Source organism: Quercus lobata, chromosome 4 (genome assembly GCF_001633185.2).
Source record: "Quercus lobata isolate SW786 chromosome 4, ValleyOak3.0 Primary Assembly, whole genome shotgun sequence".
NCBI classification, from domain to species: domain Eukaryota; kingdom Viridiplantae; phylum Streptophyta; class Magnoliopsida; order Fagales; family Fagaceae; genus Quercus; species Quercus lobata.
Window position 1 is genome coordinate 53,944,980 of NC_044907.1, and position 24,807 is coordinate 53,969,786.

A 24,807-nucleotide genomic window follows, 5' to 3' on the forward strand; every position below is an offset into this window, starting at 1 on the left:
AGTCCACCAAAAAACCTTTATTTTTACATTGTGAAATATTAAAACTAATAGCTAGAGAAATTGGAAAAAAATAGAAAAAAATGATTATATTGAAAAGAAATAAAATTAAATATGGATTGAAAATATGTCAGATTTATAGGATATAATTTATAATTTACTACTATTACCCTACTTCTACTCCATAAAATTACACAAATGCAATTTGTTATTCTACACCATTGTCTGATTTCCTTTAGTATTTTATTTTGATAAAACATACTCATAGACTATAACAAGTACAACAATAGTTTGGGCACATTTATTTTCACACCTAATTTCATAACTTGTGATTATAAGCAATTAACGAAAAGTGATTGATACATATATATATATATATATATATATATATATATATATATATTGTGGAAGAAAAGGTAAATTTCATTCAATGTATTGTTCAGGCTGATTTGGCCTATGTTGGTTAATGATAATGAAGCAGGTTTCTCGAGATAAATAGTTACACATTCTCTTTGGCAACAATATTCACCACACTAAAATGTCTATTATATCAAGTTTTAAACAAAAAAAAATTAGGATAGAAGGATTAAGCTCAGTATCACATCTATAAATTAAAAGTTGTTGTAATAATAACTTAAAAGTGATAAATTTTTCAATTTCAATAGAAGCATTAATACCTTATTACATTAGGAAAATTTGTTAAAATAATTTAAAATGAAGAAATCGTTGTAATAACTTGATATCATTTTTTTTTTAATTACAATGAAAATTTCGAAATGATAGCTTATTGCAACGAGGTTATCATTGCAATAACTTAATATCCATTATTTTACAATTAATTGCAATGACAAGTATGGAATAATTATCTAATTTAACGAATATATTATTGAAATAATTTGATCTGAATTATTTTTGTTAATTATTTATAATCACGAAGATATATATATATTATTACAAGATATATATATAATTTATAATCACGAGGTTATCATTGCAATAACAAACACGATGATATATATATTATTACAAGATATTTGAAGCATAAATTTTTTATTACATGACACATATATATATATATATATATTATTGTATTAAAATTATCATTTATTTAAATTTTATTTCAAATAGTATCAACTCATAATGCCTCTACATATTCTTTCTTGCAGTGATTGGAAATACAAAATGGATAGTCCTCAATCCAAACAATTTCAAATTGGCTACCTCTCTACATTTATTGGAATGTCACATCATGATACCGTGGGACCAGTGCATGCATCTGACCGTTAATCCATCTCATCTCACCAAGTTGCAGTCACATACTTTCCTGAATGCTTAGCTATTCCAGATTTTCCCTACACTTCCCCAAACAAACGAAAAAAAGAGTCGTATTCTCTAGATTGGTGAACATATAAAATGAATTAATCACCGTGACCCAATAATCTTCTTCCAAAAACGTTATAAAAAGGGTTGTACCACTACCACATATGACATACCTAAACACTCTTGACTCATTGTCCAATTGTTGACTCACTGCAAGTGCAAGTGCAAGAGCAAGAGCAGCCGGTTCTTATCGCTACCGTACTTGTTCAGTGCTTGTGTTTTTGTCTAGAACCTCTGCATCAATGGCTGCAGCTTTAAGGAGCTTGTTGAAGAAAAGATTCGTTGCATACAATGGTTCTATGACTATGATGCAGAGGACACTCTCGTCCCAAGCTGTTTTTGATTCTTCCCCTTTTGTTCAGAGAATCAGAGATCTCCCAAAGGATCTTCCAGGAAACAATATCAAAAAAGAAGTTTCTCAAGTAATTTCTCTCTCTCTCTCTCTCTCTCTAGATTTTGTAGAATTTCAAAGTTATATGTAGCCTCTAGTTGTAGAACCTTAGCTTCTTTTCTTCATCTTTTTTTTTTTTTTTCCTGACCTTTTCGTGTTGGTTTAAATTAATGATTTCAAACTTTTAATCAAAAAAAAGTTATGCTAAAAAGTAAAATTATCCTCTGACTACTAAAAAGTAAAATTATCCTCTGACTTTTATATGTTGTCATTTCAGTCTTCTATATTTTAATTTTGTCATTTTAATTCTCTAGGTCTCAAATTTTATTAATTCAATCTTCTACTCACCAAAATACACAGTTTTGGACTCTATTTTTTTTTTAATTAAAAAACTGAAAACATTAATTAAAAACAATAAAAAAAAAAAAAAAAACCCCACCCCCCCCACCCACCGATACGATACCTAGCCTCACATCTTGAAACCGATTTCTCTGAGAAAAAAAGTTAAGGGGCTGAGGGGGAAACCGAGAAAGAAAGAGGGAGAAAGAGAGAGTGAGAGATAGGGAAAGGGAGAAGATGACAGAAGACATGGAAGGACCAGTGTGATATTCTTGAAGATGAAGAACGTGTAAAGGGTCTTCTTCATTGTTGCTTGTTCTTGCTTTTGTGCTTGGGTTTCTCATTCTGTACACTATCTTTTCTTTGATTTTGTTGGGTGCTGGTAAGCCCATGAAGCCAGAGATCACAATCAAGGTATTATTAAAGATAACATTTTTATGGTTCTTCTAGGCAAATTTGAAATGGGTTTTGACTAAATTTTATTAATTTTGTGTGTTTGTTTTGCATTCTCACTTCTCAAAGTTTAACGTTTGGGCAATTTAAGATTATTTTCAGTCGCCAGGGGACGACGTTGTTCCCCTAAGTTTATCTTCTTCTTCTTCTTCTTCTTTTTTTTGGTGTGTGGTAATTAACGTTTTCAGCTATTTTTTTAATTAAGAAATAAAAAAACAAAAAAGTCCAAACTGTGTCGTTTTGGCTACTAGACGGTAGCGCTTAATAAAAAGACTGAATTAACAAAATTTAAAACTTAAAAAACTAAAAATTAGATGCCTAAAATGACAAAAGGTAAAAGATGGAGGATCAGTTTTACATTTTAATCCAAAAAAAGTTAATAATTAAAGTATTATCATTTTTTCTTCTCAAAAAAAAAAAAAAAAATACAAGAAGAACATGTTGAATCTTAGATTTATTAATTGAATTCAACTACTGATTTGTATAAGCTGTGTTCTCCTCTCTCTCCCTCTCTTTTTTTTTTTTTTTTTCAAGTACACAATGCGCTGGTCAATATAATTATACTATTGAATTTGTTTTGCTGAGGTCGACAGCTTTTTCAATTCATACGTTACCAAATATATATATATATATATATATATATATATTAATAATCTCTATCCAAGGTTGGAGGTAACCTGAGCCCCGCGGATTGACCGCCACTGAGTTCTGCCCCGTCATAGGGCTGTTATTTTAGGCTTACTTTTTGTGGTGTCTTTCTGACTTTTGTGTGTTAATTTAAAGGGGATTGGCTTATTTTTAACTGGAAATGTAATTTTGTTTTAAATATACCATTATTATTAATAGTGAGTGTTAATCTCCATATTTTATTTAGTTAATGAATAACATGTCAATCTTTCTTTAAAATGAAAGGAGATTCATTTAAAAAAAATAATGAAAGTAAGTCAAACCCACTTTAAAGAAAAGTATATAATTATGGGCAGAGGCGGCTTGACAAATTTGGAGGCCTAAGGCGAAATATTTAAATGAGCCTTTTTGTTATCACTTAAATAAAATTTAACTAGTATTTAATATCATAATTTTTTATAACAAAAATCTATTTCTTTTATTTTGTAATATGTTTTTTTTTTTGGAAAAATGCTAAAGATATAACAAATTTTACTAAAAAAAACTTTCAAATAATGTAGAAATGAATGCGATTAGTGACACTTCAAGAATATAATAAACAAGTATTTGAATGAATGATGTTAGGGATATTATAAATTTTACAACATGAGGCTTGTAAAGATGTATCGTTAATCACAAAAAATAATTCAAAAATGCATTTAATAGGTTTTTGACATCCACATATCATATTAATTGTTACATTAATTTATAAAATTTTCAAGTAAAATTAATAATATTTCTAGCATTTTTCTATTTGAATTATTTCTTGCAAGTAGTAACACATAGTAACACATATATTTGTAAGGGAAAATGTTAAAGTACAAATTCTTTTACAAAAACTTTAACAAATTAATGATGTGAAGAATAATTATAGATAAATAAAAAAGTGATATTATCAATGGGTCCAGATGAGAACCAGTAAGAAGTTGGCCAATAACAGTTTGTAAGAATATTGTAAAACAATATGTAAAACTATAGCATCACTCTATTTGTAAAGCCCATGTATTTAAAGTTGCATTATCTCTAGTATTACTCAATACTTTGGGACTTCTTGAAAGTAGAAGAAAATTATAAAACTAATTTTTTTTTCCTATATCTCCAATTTTTTTTTTATCATAAAATATATCAATTTTTGCCCCAAAATTTGGGGCCTTCCTCTAATAGGGGCCCTAGGCGGTGGACTAAGTGGCCTAGGCCTAGGGCCGACCCTTATTATGGGTTATGCGAATAAATACCCTTAAGACAATGATTAATAATTCACTTTAAGAAAGTTTTGACACTATTTTTATAAAAAATAAAAAAAATTATCAAAATATTAATTATTTTTTTCTTTCTTCATGTAAACTTTTTTTTAAATTGATTATTAATCAATATCTGAAAAGGCATCCATTAGTAAATTCTTATAATTATTACTAACAAAAAGGTTTGGTGGCACACGGGAAAGCAAATCCAAAAAAGCAATTCCCAATTCCCTCTAACCCGACAAAATCCTGTATATAATTGATTCGCCTATGTAAATGTGATTATGCAGTATTTACAATCGATTATTTCACGTGATTAAATGAGTGCCATTCTCACAATAGTTTCAGATCGTGAGAGTTAGGGGATCATGGGCACATGGGTCCAGCCAAGAAGAAATCACGATTCACATTTCCCTGTCCCCGAGGGTCTAATTCAATTACTAAAAATGATGTCTTTAAATGTTAAGGTCTTACGGTTAAAATAGAAACACTCAAATTTAGAAAATTATATTAATTTATAGCGTGCTGCTTCGTGACATGTTGGTCTCACAAGTGGGTGTGTGAAATCTACCAAATGTAAGAGAAATACTGTACAAAAAGTCGTCTCACAAAATACTTTCTCCCGAAAAATGTTTTCTTCTAATTTATGGTCCTAAGATTTTTTTTTTTTTTTTTTTTTGGTTATAATGCTTAATTTTTTTAAAATTTTTTAACGTGGTCTATTTTTTATTTATATCAATTAATTTTTATAAATTAATTTCATTTTCGATTTTGTCATTTAATCTAATCCAATTGCTAAAAATAGTTCCTTTAAATGTTAAGGTATTACATTAAAAAAGAAACACCCAAATTTAGAAAAATTATATTACTTTGTAGTGTGCCACTTCGCTAAGTATCGGTTTGACGGTCTCACAAGTGGGTGTGTAGGATCTACCAAAATGCTCCACACAGCTGTTTCACAAAATAGTTTCTCTCCAAAATATAATCTTCTAATTTTTATTATTTAATATTTTTATTTTTTGTTATAATACTTAAATTTTTGTTTAATTGTTTAATGTTGGTCTATTTTTTATTTATATTAATTAATTTTTCTTTCATTATTGTAATTTAATTTTGTCTCTCAATTTAAAATCCCAGGCTCCTACTGCCTCATATACTATCCAGATTCTACAAAAAAAAAAAAAAATTGGCCAAATAAAAAATTAGTAAGAGTTAAGGTCCACTTGCTAGGTAGATTCATTTTATCATGAAAAGGGATTTTGTGGTGGGGGAGGATTAGGCTCCTGGTGTATTCGAAAGGTTAGAGTCATTTACTTTACATTAAAGTGGGTTCCACAAAGGAGAGTGCCTTTCACCAAAAAGTAAAAGTTGTGCAGCCAGCAAGAACAAAATTGCTCTTTGTTCTCATGTCTGCGTATAAGAAATGGACCCAATTGTTTTGTAGTTTCTCTTATGCCCTTTTCAAATAGTATGGCCTTTTGCATTTTATGTGTAAGGGACGGGTCACAAAAGGGTGCCACCTAAATATGTGGCGGTACGTATTATTAATTGAGAAGGCTAGGCCAATCTCAAATAACTGGCTTTAATTTGCAGAAAGAACTCAGCCAAGTGTGAATAATATTTGTATTCTGTCCTAATGTCACATGTACATGATGTTATCTTTGAATGTCATTATCCAAATTCTAGTTGCTAGAGTGTGCATTTAGCCAACCTAATTGCTTTAGATGTTAGACAAAAAGTGATTTTAACCAAACAAGTTGGCAAATCTATTTTAAGTCCCTAATGATAGAAAATTGGATACACAGTTAAAAGATTATGAAGCAATTAAAAATTGCCCTTAATTAAGCCTTATTTTTTTTTCCCCTTTTTTTACATAACTCACCAGGATCTAATATGCATGGCATATTAAACTTTTGCACAAGTTTTGAGCCAGATCTATATTGTATTCAAATTTTGGTTTAGAACTAACATGGCAAAATTATTTTTTACGTTTATATTTTCCCTGATTATGAAAGTTCTTTTTACATTACACACACCTCTTCTTATGCCAGACATATATATAAATAATTTTCAAGATACACCTTTTGCTTATACAAGATATATACATAAAGATAGAATGGTGAGTGGTACTCTTGTTTTTCTTGATCGATTGATTTTGTCTTTTTTTTTTTTTTTCCAGATAAATAATAATAATAATCTTTATTCAGCATAACCAAACAGATACCTTCAAGGTTTCATCCAAATTAACATTGATTCCCCTGCCCTAAAGGGAAAAAAAAAGTAGTGTCTAAACTAATTTTCAATGACTTGGTTGGGAGATACAAAGCTCTAATTATCATTTTAGAAAACAGAATCAACAAATAAGAGTTTAACCAAAAAGAAAGTTAAAAGGAATGTGTGCTATTGAAGCTGCAAGAGTAGAATGGATTTGACCAAACTTAATTGAGTGACATTGATATTTGTTGTGCTTTTAATCCTTATTCCTGACCATTGGCATTGAGTTATGCTTGTCTTATCTAATAGAATGAAACCTTTTTTTTTTTTTTTTTTTTTTTTTTTTTTAACCAACTTCAGCTCATTGGCCGAACTCCTCTTGTATATCTTAACAAAGTCACTGAAGGCTGTGGAGCTTATATTGCTGTCAAGCAAGAAATGATGCAACCTACTGCTAGCATCAAAGACAGGTATCTTCTTTCCTCCTCATAATCATAGATATACTTGCATATATTTCTTGTTATTACTGTTAAAACACATATTACTGACTACATTTTTATGATTAAAATGTATAATCGTTTTGTTTATTTCTGTTCATAGAGCAGCACATGCCATGATTGTGGATGCTGAAAAGAAAAACTTAATTACCCCTGGGAAGGTTAGCTGAATATTTAACTTATTGATCTCTTTATTTTTGCCTTGTTATCAGATATTTTTGTCTTAAACTTATACTGCAGCTTCAGGTTTGTCTAATTTAGTATAAATGTTATGTTAGACAACTCTGATAGAGCCCACGTCAGGAAATATGGGGATCAGTATGGCATTTATCTCAGCCCTTAAAGGATACAAAGCAGTTATTACCATGCCCTCTTACACAAGCTTGGAGAGGAGGGTAACTATGAGAGCATTTGGAGCTGATTTAATTCTCACTGATCCCACCAAGGGGATGGGGGGAACAGTTAAGAAGGCATATGATCTTTTGGAATCTACACCAAATGCTTTCATGCTCCAGCAATTTTCAAATCCTGCCAACACCTTGGTAACTAATCCTGCCTTTAATTTTCTCCTGTAACTGAAAAGTCTTTATTGGCATCATGTAGGATAAAATTTTCTATGCTACATAATTATCTTAAATTATATATAGTTTAGAATCAATTCGAATCTGGTATATACATTATTCATCCTCTCCTGCTTAGTGGATGGTGGATATGTGATTGACCTCAAAATGGAAAACAGGTGCATTTTGAAACTACAGGTCCTGAGATATGGGAAGATACAAATGGACAAGTTGACATTTTTGTCATGGGAATTGGTAGTGGAGGCACTGTCTCTGGGGTCGGACAGTACCTTAAATCCCAAAATCCGAATGTAAAGGTAATGATTCATGCTTTGCCCACATTCACCCTTATAATTCTGTTTCATTCCTTGTTAATATTTTAGTTGATTTCTTGTAGATATATGGAGTAGAACCTGCAGAAAGTAACGTATTGAATGGTGGTAAACCAGGTAAAATTCATGCTATTTTGTTTCTTATCTAGTTCCTTTTTTTTTTATAACCTCTGAAGAGAACAAAGTTGAAAATTTTTCAAATTTATCTTTTTTTCATCCAGCTGATTTCTAATAATGGAAGACTATAAAAGTAATGAAGATACAGACTTTGTAACTTTCAAGTTTTTCTATGCCTTTGTAGATACATTGTCCTGGTAAGAGAAGTTAACACTCTAATATTGTTGAAATTTTGAATCAGGTCCTCATCAGATTACTGGCAATGGGGTTGGGTTCAAACCAGATATTTTGGACATGGATGTAATGGAAAAAGTTCTTGAGGTAAGTGTTGTTGGTGATGCTGTTAGCAATGACAGAAAGAATTTAAAAAGAATATAGTATTGTTGCTAATAGTTTTGGTTTTCCCTAACTGTCATGTTGAAACTTATCTGGTAGGTTAGTAGCGAAGATGCAATAAATATGGCCAGGGAATTAGCATTGAAGGAGGGACTTATGGTAATTGCTCAAATAACTCTTTGAAGTATATATATCTCTACACTTTCATGGGTGCTCACAACTTAATTATATCAACTGATGTTACTGGAGGACTCTTTCTATGCTTCAGTAACATCTTTTTAGTACCCCCAGATGGACCCAAAAAGATGACATCTGGAATGCTATTATGCATTTTATAACTTCGATCGTCTTGGTTAATGCAGGTAGGAATATCATCTGGAGCCAATACAATTGCAGCACTCAGACTCGCTAATATGCCAGAGAACAAGGGCAAACTTATTGTGGTAATAAGAGAAACATATATTCTAATTTCATTTGGTTTTTATCAAGTTATGAATACCCTTTAACTATTTTCATCAGAGCCAATTGATTTTGCATAAGACAGCTTCAGGATATGCAAATAAATTATAAAGATCAACTTTGTCTATTATCTTAATACATGAAATGTGAATAAGGTTATGTTCTAAAAAATAATTCTGTTTCCAAAATTCATTTCTCTACACATCACCAGTTTTGGTTGTGAAAAAGCTTCTAATTCAATCAACACAAGCAAATGGTGTTGTTTATTATCAGCATCTCTAGTGTTTATGTTCTTATGTAACCAATTTGATTCAAGTATTAACGCCCATAAATGGCTGTTGATTGTTTGAATTTCAGACTATTCATCCAAGTTTTGGGGAGCGATACTTGTCATCTGTCCTGTTTGAAGAGCTGAGGAAAGAAGCTGAAAACATGCAACCAGTTTCAGTTGACTAAAGATTTTGATTGGCTTGCTCAACAAAAATGGAAAGCTCTCTTGTGGAACTATAATACTACATGCAGCAATGTATTTTCTTTTTATTTTTTGGTAGTGGGCTAGAATTTTGTGTTGTTATAGCATAATAAACAACTGAGGTTGATATCAGATACTATGTACTAAAACTTGGGTCTTACATGTGTACTGGAGTCATGTGGTTCAATATATGTGTTGCATGTTGTTTTTGTCGTATAGTGTACTATAAACATATTAAAACATGTTGTTTTAAAAAGTTTTAAAAATATTACAGTTAAAATTTTATAACGAAAGTCTTTAAAAATTTAAATGAATTTTCATTATTTATGTTTACATCTACTATAATTTATTTTGTTTAAATAATAAAAAAGTTAAGTTGTTTCCTCCATGTGACTTAAGTATTATAAGATACATTAAAACATGATATAAAATACATTGATACATAATATGGAAGTCCTGATTTAGATTACAAGGAAAAAGGACGACCACGAATTTTTTTTTAATTTAATCAAGCAAGGGCATTCTCTTCTTCTTCTTCTTCTTCTTCTTCTTTTTTGTAAGAAAAAAAAATGAAATTTCCCTACATTTCAAGAAAAACTAGATGCATTTAGTAAAGAAAATGATCTGAAAGATCTCCTTGGGTTATCTTCACAAGCCCTAGCCCACAACAATACCTACCTACCTCATGTCCAATGAGCAAAGACCAATCCAGTAGCAATATCCGAAGGAGAGGTGGAAATTAGTGGATTCATGATAATTATGGATTTGTTTGATATTTTTGTAGGAAGTAGATTTTTTTTTTTTTTTCTTTTTTTGAGAAACATAGGAAGTAGAGTTTTAGTTGTAAAGTTCCTGCCATTAAAAGTTTTAACATAAAAAAGTTTTGCGTTTATAGTGTTTGTTAAATTATAATGATAAGGTGCTTTAAAATGGTTGTCTTTATTTGATAATCAAAATTGCTAGAGAGTTTTTAAATGTAAGACATGACAAAAGGGGACATAATAAAATTGCTTTGTATTTTCATTCTTGAATTCAATTAATGGTTATTCTTTTTTTTTTTTTTAGTAAATTACAAAGTTGGTCCCTGTCCTATACATCATTTATCAATTTTGTCCTTAACATTTTAATTGTATTAATTTGGTCTCTAACCATTCAGTGCTGTATCAATTTAGTTTTTGCTGTTATTTCTTTGATAAAAAAAGTTAATGTGTCAAATAGAATAATAAAAAATTAATTTCTATACCACATCAACTACCAATTACACCACTATGTCAAATTTAGGAGGTATTTAGTACTATTGTTTAAACAATAGTTTTCAGTATTTAAACAACATTATATGTATTTCCACACACTTTTTCACTTATACATATTTCCACAAAACAACAATACCGTTACTAAAAATCTCTTACCGAACAGGCTCTTAAAAAAAAAAAATTTATTTTGGCACGAGTTCAAAGTTAAAATTTTATAATTTCTCAAGAAAAAGGCCCACAAAAATTCCCTCCAATTTCAAAATTTTCATAGTCCAATTCCACCGAGACTATGGCAGTGACAACGATTACGACTAGCAAGAAGTTCAAGAACTTAACGGAGATGTTGACGGTGGATGTACAAGGAGCAGACACAACCTAGGTAAAACTTGATACAAATCCCAGATTCAAAAAACCGTCCCCAAATCCAAAAAAATAAATAAGAAAGTAACCATGTGATACTTCAAACTAATTAACCAACAATTAACATCCAAATTTATAGTCTATTTAATAAAAATGTATAAAAGACCCTAAATTTCACATTTCTTCAAAACCCATCAACCAAAACACATAAGGATCAAAACTTTAACTAAGTTGCCAATACTCTACTAACCATTGATTTATGGCCTATATCAGAAACTGGAGTGCCATTGCTGTTATCTTCAAATTTAGAAGAGCTAATACTGGAAAAATATCACTTTCTTCTTCTAATGCTTCAAGAGCATCTCTATTAGAATTTGGGGACTGCATTTGTATGTACTTGGATGAAATCTTCCAATGATGAATCTGATGATGATGAAGACGACGAAGAGAAGGCCCTAAATCTTGACTCAGTTGAGAGTGAGAGTGAGAGTGAGGGTGAGGGTGGAGAAAGTATACCATATTTCAGTAATACCAAGTCTTTCTTGGGAACAGAAGTTATAAACACAAAACCATACTTCTATATTCATAACCAACAATCAAATTACATACTTTTGAAAAGAAAATACAAAGTTTGAACCTCTAGTTTAGATGGGGAACAGTAAAGAGGGAAATGGGCATATATTGCCATATTTCCTTCTCCTCTGTCTCCATCCAAACCGATACAATCATAAGAAAGACATTCACACAATCGAAACATAAAAACAAACCTTTTTCTTTTAGACATGAAACATATATAAAACATCACACACTTTTCACTTTCTGAATCCGAAACATAAAACAACCCTAGGACTAGATTCAGAAATTGAAACCACTACCATCACCAAACAAATTATTAGTGATTGCAGCCCTGAACACACCCATGGCCAGCGCTTGAATCCCAGCCGCCAAATTATTAGCTTTTTCACTTATCACAATTTAAAATTTTTTTTAAAAAGGAACATTTTAGTTTGGAAAGTAGATAGATAGGAATGCTAGAACCTGAAACATGTTGTATATTTGATATCTTGAACATGATATATATTTTTTTCTGATATATATGCCCAGCTTTTGTGAAACAAAGAGTTGAAAAACTCATTAGGATAGTGAAACTGATCTGTATCTCTTTGAATTTGGCATTGGTGCGGGGATGTGATGCTTCTGTTCTGTTAGGTTTGCTGAAGGAATTGATTCCAATAAACTGTCTCATTCTAATAGTCCACACTAAGGTTTTTAATCTATCTCTTCCTTTGTCTTTTCTTAGTTTAAGTCCCTGGTTGTGTTATTATAAAATTATGAGTTCTGTTTGTTCAATTTGTTCATTCAATATTCTTTTTTCATGATTAGGCTAGACTAGTGATGGATTTTTAAGAAAATGCTCTTGATTCAATTGGTGACAATGATAAAAGTGAAAATCATGAGAATTTAATTTTGGACGAATACTTAGAAATTAAACTTGGACTTCAAGTGAGTTCCAAGCATATAATCTTTATAATAAATATGCTTTAAACAAGGGGTTTAGCATTTGAAAAGGACTTACACGAAATGCTGCTGGTGTTATTGCTTATTAGGCAATGAGAATTTATGTTCAAAACAAGGTTATAAAGAGTTTGAAGACTCTTTTGACTCTAAAAAGTATAATAAATTAGATGCAAAAGTATAATAACTTTGCTTGTTAAGTTTATTTGTTACTATTTCCTCTCTTTTTTTAAGGATATGTTCAATCATCATTCATTTCCTTGGAGATGTCTATTGCTTATCTCATATTTAACTCTACAAGAATGCATCAATAAATTCAAGTGAAAAAAAGCAACTACTTCACAAGCTCCTCAAGCTAGTTCTATGAGACATGGTATGTCAATACTACTATTTTAATCATTCTATTTCTTAGCTTTAACCACTCTTTCCTCTTTTTCTTAGGAGATGTTCAATCATCATTCTTTCCCTTGGAGATTTCTATTGCTTATCTAGTTATCCCATGTTTGGTTATACAAGAATGCTTCAAGAAAGTACCTTAATGTCACCCTTGAGCTAGGTACTTTCTGTTACTTTAAACTTTTTACATTAGGGAGAAAAAAACATGACCTATAACATGTGCTTTTTTTTTTCTTTCCCAGGACCCTACAACAAGTTGGTGAAGTATGATGGAGAACTTTTTTGGACAATTTTTTGATAGCAAACTACACAGTCGTATCCACAACTAGCGGACAAGATTTTTGGACGTGTTTGACTTGAGTCTTCTTTTAGATAGGATGTCTAACAATTTGAACAATTGATAACACAACTTGTATCCATTCTTTTGGATACTATTTGTAACTAATGAAGCTACACAACATGTTAGATTCAATATTTGTATTTTTAGTGGTAAAATTCATTAGTGCAACTTGTATCAGTTCTTTTGGATACTATTTGTAACTAATGAAGCTACACAAACATGTCAGATTCAATATTTGTATTTTTAGTAGTAAAATTCATTAACGCAAATGCTGATAATTTTTAGTGGGTGAATACAAGTCTTACCATTTGGACAATTTGCAAATATTCTTGGAGATGGCTTTGGTGTTTTCATTTTCTGTTGTTTAATTTCAACCTCTTACAAATGACTTATTTTGTTCAATATAGGAAAAATATAACCATTTTGAGATGAACTAAATACATTGATGTGCTCTCTAATTTGTGTTGGCAACGTGTTTAGCACATTCAATTTTCTTTTTCTTTTTTTTATTCTCAAATCCTACAATTATGATCAATTTGCAAAGCAATTTAATACATCAATTTTGAAATTGAGCTTTATGGGTAAACTTATATGCAATCATAAAATTTTGCTCAAAATCATATTACCATCTTTACTTTAGATTCCCCCCCCCCCCCCCCACCTCTTGTTAGGGTAAAATCCACCTCTTCATAAGTTTATATAATGTAGACAACTCAGACATGCTTTACTATATCCTAATTGGCTTAAAGATAATATTTGCAAATTGGCAATTACAAGTATAGAAGCTATTTTAAAGAGAATACACACATCATCTTAGCTAACATAAATTTTCTGATCCTTGACTACAAATGTTCCATCATTACAAATACAATTTACGTTTCTTGACTTCAAAGTTAAGACACTTGATTCTTGTATCCTCTGCATTGTTGGGCATATATTAAATATTTGTAAACCTTAGTCTTGTATCCTCTGAAAAAAATAAATAAATAAATAAAAAATAAAAACCAAAATTGTTGTCCATCATACTTCATAATCTCTTGGTTGAGTCCTAAAAAAACATGATATTAGGGGAAAAAAAGGTAGAATTGTTTTTTAAAAGAATTCTTCTATTAAACGTTTAAAAATATAGAATTTAAACTCAAGTCTTGTAAAGCCAAACATGGGATAATCTATTGAAAGATTACAAGCTTCCTCTTCAAAATTCACTTGTAGCCCATGTTTAATTTCATTGCATCCACCCAATACTACATTCTCGAAATTTTCTATTTTACCATTGTCCACTTCTGCATCAAGAACCTTTTTAAGAAAAATCCATTAGTAGTCTAACCTAATAATAAAAAAAAATTGAATGAACAACTTAAAAATAGGTACAAAGAGAAAAATATATTGAATACTTATACCTTAGAGGAAACCTTTAGGAAGACACTATTTGACATAATCAATTCCATTAAAAACCTACCACAAACTCGGGAAAAAAAAATCATTACGAGGAAAGAACCAAAATCTGAAAATTCCAACGGTGATCAAGAAAACTAATATGCAATTGAGCAATTTTAATTATTGGAATCAATTACTTCAACAAACCCAATAGAACAAAAGCGTCGCATCCCTGCACCAATGCCAAATTCAAATAGATACAAATCAGTTTCAATTTCCTAATGAGTTTTTCAACTCTTTGTTTCACAAAAGCTGGACATATATATCAGAAATAAATATATATCTTGTTCAAGATATCAAATATACAACATGTTTCAGGTTTTAGCATTCCTATCTATCTACTTTCTACACTAAAATGTTCCTTTTTTAAAAAATTTAAATTGTGATAAGTGAAAAAGCTATCTGTAGTTGCAAAGAAATAAGAAGAAAATGAAAAAAGAAGATGTGAAGAAGTACTAAAAAAGAAACAGATAGAAAGGAAAATTATCCATTTGCATTGTTAGGTGTCGGAATCAATGAGTGACAGTGGGGCGAGTTCTCCAAACCGACGGTGATGCTAGAGAAAAAGAGCAAAGGCGATTTTCAGAGGATATAAAGACCGGTCTGGTTGGACCGGTGATGCTCGGCAGTGACTAAGAGAACTCGCACCGTAGGTGGGGGAAGAGCAGTGTGGCGACAAGAAAATGGAAGAGGCAATTGTGGATGGAAGGAAGTTTGGATATGAGAGAGAGAGAGAGAGAGAGTAATGCTTGATTTTGGGAATTAGATTTGAAAGAGAAGAAGAAGAGAGTAAGTGCCAAGGTTTCAAAAATCTTCAAGGTTTGATTTTGGGAATTTAATTTGAATGAGGAAGGACAGTAGAGACAGAGAGAGTTTTAAGGGAAAGATTGTCTTTTTATTTTGAGTCAGTGGAGTAAACTGATGTGGCTATTTTTGGACAGATGTCAATCATTTATTGGGTATGAAACACCGAATCTGAAACTGATTTAGTATTACCAAAACATTGTATACTTTCTCGTGAGGGTGAGGTAGATGGAGATGTAGTGATCTAACAAGAGAGAGAGTTTAGGGATTTTAGAATTTTCCTCCAAATGAACTCACGTGGGAACATCAAATTTGTTTTTGTTTTTTTTTTTTTTTAAATTTTTATTTCTTAATTTGACATGGTGGTACAGTTGATATGATAAGAAAAATCATTTTCTATTACTTCATTTGACACATCAGATTTTCCCATCCAATGAGATAACGACAAGGACCAAATTGACACAATGCGAAAAGGCTAAAAACCAAATTGATACAATAGAAATGTTAGGGACTAAATTAAAAATTGATGTAAAAGATAGGATTATATAATTTACCCCCTTTTTTATTGTTATAGTTAGTACTCTCTCTCTCTCTCTCTCTCTCTCAAAATATGAGTGGGCACTGGTATCTAAAAAAAAAAGTGGGCATTGAGTTTCATTTAAAAAAATAATAATAAGCAATTGACATTTGTATCAATTCATTATTTCAATTAAAAGCTGAAAATAATGCACTAAAAAAGGTTTAATGCTTAAATTCGAAATTCCAATTTTAGCTTATCTTTGAGTTTTAAAGAAAGCTTCTAGCAAAACTATCAAATATGTGACAATTTTTGCTAAAGAATCTAAAGGTAGTGTTTGGTTAGGATGAAAACCAGTTAGATAAAATATATGAAAAAAAAAAAAAGCAGGGAGAAAGTAGCATTTTCCCTTGTTTGGTAAAGGTAAAAAATAGAGGGGAAAATAGGTGGTTGGTGTTTTTTGTCAAGCCCACCAAAACCTAATCTCTCTAACTTGAGGAAAAAATGAAAAAGAAAATGGGGGCTTTGAAGTAATGCCCTTCTAATAATGTTAACCACCAACCACTTTTTTGTTTTTTTCTCCTTATTTGGTCTTCTTAAAAGGGTAGAAGAGTAAATTTATAAATATATATATATATATTTTTTTTTTTTTCATGATCACTTTTTTTTTTCTCAATAAAAAAAGAAAAAATTATATTAATTTTTTATCATTTCACTTCTCTTAACCAAACACACATGATGGAAAATTGAAATATTTTCTATTCTCCTAACATTTTCCATCATTTCCTTTTATCCTCTCAACCACGCAAAGACTAAGGCCCTTGATATAACCAAACAATACATTATGATATGATTATTCTTTCCAATAACATAATTGTCCAATTTTTTTGTTGATTTTTTTTTTCTTTTTTCTTTTGAGCTTTGTTAGAATCATCTACTACCGTCGGAACCCCTCCCCTCCCCTTCAACTCGAGGTATTTGTTGATCTTTAAGACTAACTCCTTCACTCTTATTTTTAATTTCACCTCTAAGTATCCTTGCCGAGACTAATTTCCTTATGCTGGACCCTGAAACATAGGCCAACCTCTTCTAAGAAAGTTAATTCGAATGTGCTGGCTAGAATGAAAGCTAGGCAGGCAAAAGAAGCTAAGAGTGTATCTAGTATGGCGGAATTTTCTTGTTGATAATTTGTGGGCATTAATCAAGGATTATAACCTTGATGTAGTCTTTTTAATGGAATTAAAGTTATATTTTGAGGGATAAAAAGCAATAGTTGATCAGATAGGTTTCAACAATTCAATAATTGTTCCTGACAATAGTTTGGCTGTGTTTGTTTGGGAAAAAAAAGGGTTTCATATGATGGTTACCCTTGAAAGCAACAATTTTATCAATGTAAATCGTGATTTCCAAGCCCCAATCAACTATGGATGTTTCACGGTTATATTTGGGCCTCACTCAAAATCTTTTCTAGGAGTCTTGGTCCAAATTGCAGGGGCTTTCTCTAGGCCATGGCTCTGCCCAGGTAAATTTGATAATAGGACCCTCTAATAACTAAAAAGAAGCAAAATAACTAGGCATATAATCAAGATTCAAGAATACAATCAAGAATGGGCCTACGAAAATGAAGTATACTCAAATATTTTCCAATTCTATATATATATATATATATATATATATAAGATGAACATCATGTGCTTTGGTTATAAAATTTTCTAAAACAAAAATCAAGTATGTGAGCAGAGTTAAATACTTAATAGAAATGAAACTGGTAAACGCGAGCAAAAATAAATATAAAACAAAAACAAAAAAGAAGAAGAAGAATAAAGCAAGAGGAATGGTGATTATCAACATTTTGGGAATGTTTTACTCTCATGAAGCCAATCTTTTTTTTTTTCTTTTTTCTTTTTTAAAGATGCAATAGGATTTGAATTTATAGAATCAATTCTATGGTGATTATTCTTTTTTATCTTTTGATGAGTATGATGATTGTTCTATATCATACTTTATTAATTGAACTAACTAGAATTTTTGTTTATAATTTTATCTAAGAGTTTATATATTAAAAAATAGTCTTCCAACTTTTGATGATACTATTCTACTTCCTGCTCATGAGGGTCTTGAAAATCTCATGGAATGGAGGTACTAAAATAGGTTTGATTTTGAAAGTTATATGACAGAACTGACTATATAAAAGGGTAGCAATTTAACATTGATATTCCCTATGCTTTGATGACTCAAAAAAATGTTCTCTAATTAGATAACTTGACAGATTTTCTCTCTTTGTTGGCTCTGCTTAAAATGCTAAAATGTTGTTGATGCTGACTGCTTAAATTGCTTCTGGTTAAGGGTATCTGACATTTGAGAGAGCATTTAGATTTAGGCCTATTACTTTTTAAATCTTTAGATATTTGTAGTTTAGAAAAGACTAAGAGAGGTTGCTTCCCAATGATGATGAACAATAATGAGAATGGCCAATGTAACCTAAACGTGCCATCTTCGTTGACAATTTTTTTTTTTTTTTTTTTTTTATGTGCATAAAAGGGAAATTTTATGGAAGGGAAATAAACTTATAGACACAAAACAGAGTTTAAACAACAAAACAAGAGTGACTAGACCCTTGATTTAAGGTACATACCAAATTGAAAAGAAATAAACACATAACAAAAAACAAACAAAGCTAAACAACACAGGCTAGTGTTGATACAGTATTTTGTCTGCCCTCGAATTGTGTGCCGAATCTCGAAAATTCAAAAATTTCATCTTCTCTCTACAAGGCCATAAGGACATCTAGAATGACGTGCCTTTTTCCGCTAAAATGACCAAAATGAAACTGGTCAACTCTAGGTTTAACCGAAGGTCAAACGAGGTCCAAACTTCCACAAAACAACGTTTTCCACAATTTTACCAAAAACCCTAATTTTTATCCAGCCTTCAGGATGAGTTGAAACCAATTTCATTGCAAATATTATCAAATTCTTATTCCAACGACTATTCATGGGTCGAAATCAGAGTTAAAACAGTAGAGATATCGAGAAAACTGTGAAAATTGTGAAAACCACGTCTGCTAACTTCCCGAAACCATAACTTTTGATCTGATCGTTGGATTTTTGAATTCATACCTTTTCAGAAACTGAAAATGAAAATCTATCCAAGGGTGTTAAGATCAGCCTGATCAGAGGAGGTTTGAGGCTGGCAACCCTTGAAGAGCCGCCAACAACCCTATCGCCGCCTCGATTTTCACGACCGGGGCTATAAATAGCCCCAAGCATGCCCTAGATAGGGAGGACACACATTTTTCTGAAATTTGCCTTCTGCCCATTGCTCTCTACATTTTTTCTCTCTCCCAAATGCCAAAAAAACCCAAAAACACTCCAAAAAACACATCAAAATCTCTTGATTCTTCCCTTTTCACCAAGAACACAAGGTATTGCTTTTGCACTCAATCTTCCTTTCCTTGGTTCTACACTTTGGATTTGGGGTTTAGGGGTGTGGATGTAGCTTTTTAGCTATCATCCACACCTCTAACCTTCTAAATCTTGTTCTTGCTCTTTTTGCCATGATAATATGCTTTGATGCTTTCTTTGACATGTTTCTTGCTTTATCTTGTTTCTAGCATGTTTTTAGCTTAGATCTGTGTTCTCTTATGCTTGCTCACATGCTTATATGTTTAGATCTACATGCTTAGAGTTTTTATGCCATGTTTTGTACTTATATCTATGTCCTTACATGCTTACATGTTTAGATCTACATGCTTAGGGTTTTATACCATGTTTCCTTTGTTTTGTTCCTCTTTTTGCTTTGTTTTGATGTTAGGGTTATGTGCTCATGTGCTTGATACCATGTCTATGGTTATGCTTTGCTCGGATCTATGTGCTTGTACGCTTTTTACCATGTTTATGCTTAGATCCGCATCCGTACATTCTTATATGCTTGGATTCATCTTCTTCTATGTTTATGTGCTAGCTTTCACATGTTCACACACGCGTTGCCATGCCTATGCCCAAATCTACATTTTTACATGCTTGCGTGCTCGAATCTAGGTTTTCACATGCTTATATGTCCGGATCTATGTTCCTACATGCTTGTGTGTTTAGATCTGTGCTCTGCTTGCTTTATGCCATTTTCTATGTGCTTATGTGCTCCGTGCCATGTCTGTGTGCTCAGACCTAGGCTATGTTTGTCTTGCCATGTGCTATTGTAGCCCTTTTGTCGCTTTACCTTTCTTTCTTATGTTTTGGCCATGTCGATAGGACCCGATCTAGACCCTGCAGTCTTTGTCATCATCCATATACCTTGGCCCGTATCAAAGGGTTTGGATCACCCGTTTGCATGTCTATGCTTGCTTACTTCTGTGCTTTATCTTCCGTGCTAGCCTCTCCAGTTCTAGGCTTTGTTATGCTTGACGCCCTTAGCGGGTTGTGGTTGTGTGGTTACATCTGATGCCCATGAGGCCTTTTCTGGATGTAACCACTTAGGAGGCATCTTCGTGATGCCGGTTGCTTCGTGCATACCTCTCTCTTTTCTGCTCCGTGTGATGATATGCTTACCATGCTTGTTTGCGCCACCCGTTGGCTTTCTATGCATCTTTACACATTTGCTTACATGTTCATGCATGAGTCTTGCTTGCTAGTGTGTCGTCCATGCTTCAACACAATGAAGTCATGGACATTCGATCCAAACCTACATTTGTCCCTCACGGACACCCCCTTTTGTGTGTTTTCCTTACTTGTTTGCCCTTTTTGTTTGTTGGTTAGCTTTCTTGCTTTTGTCACATGATGTGCTTGCCATATCTATTTTGCTTGTTTGCTTTGCGACTTTGTGCTTTTATGAGTTTATCTATGCTTTTCCTTCCATTGCTTGTTTATTGGTTTTCTTGTCTCTGCCTTTGCACGTACACATATGGGGCAAGGACGCGAGCATGTAGTCGAGCTAAGTGACTGCAATCAGTAGGTTTAGGAGTTTAGCATTTTCCCTTTGATTATGTACTCTTTAAACCCCCTCCTTCCTCCTCCCTTTCTCCCTTAGATGGTTTGTATTAGATATATCATGTTTTGTACCATTCGTCCTCATCTCTAGAGTATGGCGACCCTTATTTATTTTCCTGCACCTATATTTTGGGCCATACTCTAAGAATGTAGGCATTTACTTTCCTGCTCTGTGTGCTAGCATTGTGCATGATGCATGTATATATATACCTGCTTGCCTTTTTCTAGTGTGACTATCACGATCTGTTTCACTTAAGGCTAGCAATGCCTAATTTTCGCCGCGAAAGTAAGGTGACTTCTCACCAAATTTTCACGATGGAAATCTAGCACTATGCTCGAATGTCTTAGGAAAGTATAGATTGAGACCAAACCTTTTCAAAAGCCAAAACCTCAAATCCTCCCATGCATGCAAAGTCCCAAAAGCCAACACCAAAATCATGTTTTTACTACCAATCTCTAAAAATTAAGGTTTTATCAAAAGAAAAGACTGTCCTTGGGACAGGCATTGTGGGGTGCCTAAAACTTTCCCCACACATAACCAAACTTCCGAACCTAAAAATCAAATTTTTTTGCCATCCACATTAGATTAGGAAAAATGACATTTTTCTTAACCTAGGATTGATAATAAAATTAATTAGAAACAGGTGACCTATCACACTTTAGAAAAACCCAAGGTTTGGCTAGGAGCCACCTGCAATCCACAATCAAATTAGCAAATTTAGGTGGATAATCCATATCATTGTTAATCCATTTAGAGGCTAGAAGAGAGTCAGTCTGTAGATTAACAAATCTGTGATTTCGATTCCAAGCTAGTTTCAAAGCTTCATGGATTGCCCATACTTCAGCTATTGTGTTATTCGTTTTTCCTAAGTGTAGTGAGAAGGCCCATAGCTAATTACCCGCATGATTTTTAGCTATCCCGCTTGCTCTAGATTCTCCTGAATTACCTTGAGAGCTTCCATCAGTGTTGATAGTAATAGAAGGGTGTGTGGCAGGTGTCCATGATATATGAATGTTAGTGGGATGTTGAAAAGAAGGTGAAGGTATAGAACTTAAGAAGAATTCTGTGGCATGATCAATGGCTTTTTGTCATATCATTTGTAAGGGTATGTTTTGGTTGTTAAAAATAAGAGAATTTCGACCTAGCCAAATGGACCATAGATTAAAAGCAAACACAATATTCCAAGGAAGATAATTAGAAGTGGTAATAGCAATAGCAATAGCAGTACAATTCAATTTACACCAGGTATGTAAATTTTTTATATGAGCAATGTGGGGAAATGTAAGCCAAATCTATCTAGCAAAAAAACAATCCTACAAGAGATGGATTGGAGTTTCCAATTCATTGTAGCACAGATAGGATAGTTGAGTGATGGTTGACAAGGCAAATTGTAGGAAAAACACATGGAAAATACAGTTTTGTATCTCATACAAAACATACGCAACGGAAAATTAACAAATCTGCTTCATTTGCAATTGATAACATGTACTATGTAAATTTCAGAATTTAAAAACAAGAGAGTGTACTTTGGTGCAGTGAAATTCAAAACCAAAGATTAGAAGTACTTGGAACACTTTTAATATTCACTCCAATTCCACTCATGCCTAAGAAGTGTGGTCTCTTAATCAGTTTACACGTATGTGTTCAAGGGAGAATAAGAGAGTTGCTTACACTCACATACACACTATTTTCATACATTACAATGCATTACTAAATTCTGTATATTTTTCTCCTTATATATAACAAATTATCTAATTGAGCTAGCCTTTTGGTTCATTCCAATTAGACTTTAGTATATGGCTTGAAATGGGACCAAAAGGGACAAATAAGACACTAGCTCCAATAAGTTTTGGGCCTTTCTGTAAACTCTTGTCAAGCCCAAAATTACCATTAATTATATTTAATACCACTATATAAATATAATTTCACTCTAGGCCTTATTAATAAGTTATATCCCAAGACTTTGTTATACATTCAACCCCTTCATTAAAATATTTGTAATAATACAAAGACGTGAATGTTGATTGCCATTTTGAAGATTACTACATCTTAATCCTTAAGTACCCGATTTAATCCTTTAAGTTATTCATTATATATTTTTGAAATTCAATTTCATAAATATATACTTTATTAACTCTTTACTAAAGTGGTTAGACCTAATACTCTGAATAACCAAACTCATTAAACTTATTTCAAAAGAATATTTTATATCTCTGTTAAGAGATTATGAATTCCATCTTGAGAATATATGTTCCTTCAACATTAAATGTGGCTGTCCAATATACTAAGATTTTGATCGTGACTTTAGATCTCATTCATGATATATCAAAGTAACCTACAGTTCATGATCAGGTTCATTATTTTCACAGGATTGAGAATTTATGTAAATAGAAGTCGTGAGATTTATTATTCATTTGACAGTTGTTAGTAGAATAATAAATCTCACAGCAGTTCAGTTCAATATGTCTTAACACTTAAAAACATATCAACATATCAACTAAAAGTCTCCACTTCCATGATAAAGACAAATCATCTTAGTTGATATGTTATAGTCTTTGCAGACGAACTAAAATTTTAAGTTTATAAAGATATGACTAAATCACATACTATGTATCTTATGGACTATATGATAATGTCCAAATATTTATGTTATCATTATTTTAGATAATAATAAAACAACTTTATTAATTACAACATAATATCATACATAATGTCATACATAGCATCATACAATAGGATTTAAAGGGCACATATCCTAACAATCTCCCACTTGCCCTAAAGACTATTATGCACTAATCTAACTCTCATTCCTTCCAAATATGACCCAAAAGTCCTTTAGGGCAAGGCTTTGGTAAAGCGATCTACTAGATTATTTGCATTATCAATCTTTGCTACTACTATTACATCTCCTCGAGCAACAATGTCTCGAGTGATGTGATACTTTCTTTCAATATGCTTTCCTTTCTTGTAATTTCTTGGATCCTTGGATTGTGCAACCGCTCCACTATTGTCATAGAACAATGTGATAGGAACTTACTCCATTCTCACAACACCAAGATCATAAAGGAACTTCTTGAGCCAAACAACTTCCTTTGTCACTTCACAAGCAGCAACATATTTAGCTTCCACGTTGGAGTTGGCAATACAAGATTGCTTAACACTTCTCCAACTTATGGTTCCACCTCCCAAGGTGAACACACAACATGAAATAGACTTTCTGAAATCAAAGAGAGAAAAAGATATATGAGTTTCTCCAATTTTAACTAGACATAGAACAAAAAAGTAAATAGATGTGAGCTATAATTTATTTGTGGTTGCTACATTAGTATAGTATCATACTGATCAAAATTATGAGACTTTCTTTTTTTGAGTCTTAAGCAATTACCTAAATTGTTAAGGAAAAAATAGTAGTAGTAGTAGTTGTTGTTGTTGTTGTTGTTGTTTTTTTTTTTTTTTTTTTTTTTTTAATTTATGATATGATAAAATTTCAACTTATTATGAAGTTCACTTCATGATGATTGTTCTTTATCATTAAACCCAAAATACCAATTGGTTTTGAGTATACGCAAGGTTTGAAATCCAAATCTCTTATTCGAAAAGAATAGATTTAACTAGATTTTTTTTAGTAAATAGTAATACTTATTAGAAAACACACGAAAATAATAATGTTTTAAACTGGGTTTATAATACATTATATAATCAGAGTACAACTACAAAGGTTAGACCCTTTTGTAATTGTAGACTG

The 24,807-nt window shown here is 31.8% G+C and overlaps 1 protein-coding gene and 1 long non-coding RNA gene across 3 annotated transcripts; both read left to right on the top strand.

Annotated features, from left to right (window-relative positions):
• Nucleotides 1-1,346: 1,346 nt before the first annotated feature.
• On the top strand, nucleotides 1,347-9,664 carry LOC115986890 (bifunctional L-3-cyanoalanine synthase/cysteine synthase 1, mitochondrial). Its single transcript, XM_031110251.1, has 10 exons — nucleotides 1,347-1,799; nucleotides 7,042-7,151; nucleotides 7,282-7,339; nucleotides 7,457-7,720; nucleotides 7,918-8,055; nucleotides 8,136-8,187; nucleotides 8,429-8,508; nucleotides 8,623-8,682; nucleotides 8,886-8,966; nucleotides 9,340-9,664. Exons 1-10 carry the CDS (start codon nucleotides 1,620-1,622, stop codon nucleotides 9,436-9,438), a joined length of 1,122 nt encoding a protein of 373 aa, XP_030966111.1. The 5' UTR covers nucleotides 1,347-1,619; the 3' UTR covers nucleotides 9,439-9,664.
• A 1,983-nt stretch (nucleotides 9,665-11,647) lies between these two features.
• On the top strand, nucleotides 11,648-13,556 carry LOC115987938. 2 transcript variants are annotated; one of them, XR_004091266.1, is made up of 3 exons: nucleotides 11,648-12,332; nucleotides 13,024-13,138; nucleotides 13,221-13,556. It is a non-coding gene; the product is annotated as an uncharacterized LOC115987938 (long non-coding RNA). The 2 variants fall into 2 exon arrangements; XR_004091265.1 differs by having other exon boundaries at nucleotides 11,648-13,138.
• The last annotated feature ends 11,251 nt before the right edge of the window (nucleotides 13,557-24,807 follow it).

Coding starts and splice junctions, on each gene's coding strand:
- LOC115986890 (XM_031110251.1), top strand. CDS start 1,620: ATGGCTGCAGCTTTAAGGAGCTTGTTGAAGAAAAGATTCGTTGCATAC. Junction 1,800..7,041: donor TCAAAAAAGAAGTTTCTCAA/GTAATTTCTCTC, acceptor AACCAACTTCAG/CTCATTGGCCGAACTCCTCT. Junction 8,683..8,885: donor CATTGAAGGAGGGACTTATG/GTAATTGCTCAA, acceptor TGGTTAATGCAG/GTAGGAATATCATCTGGAGC.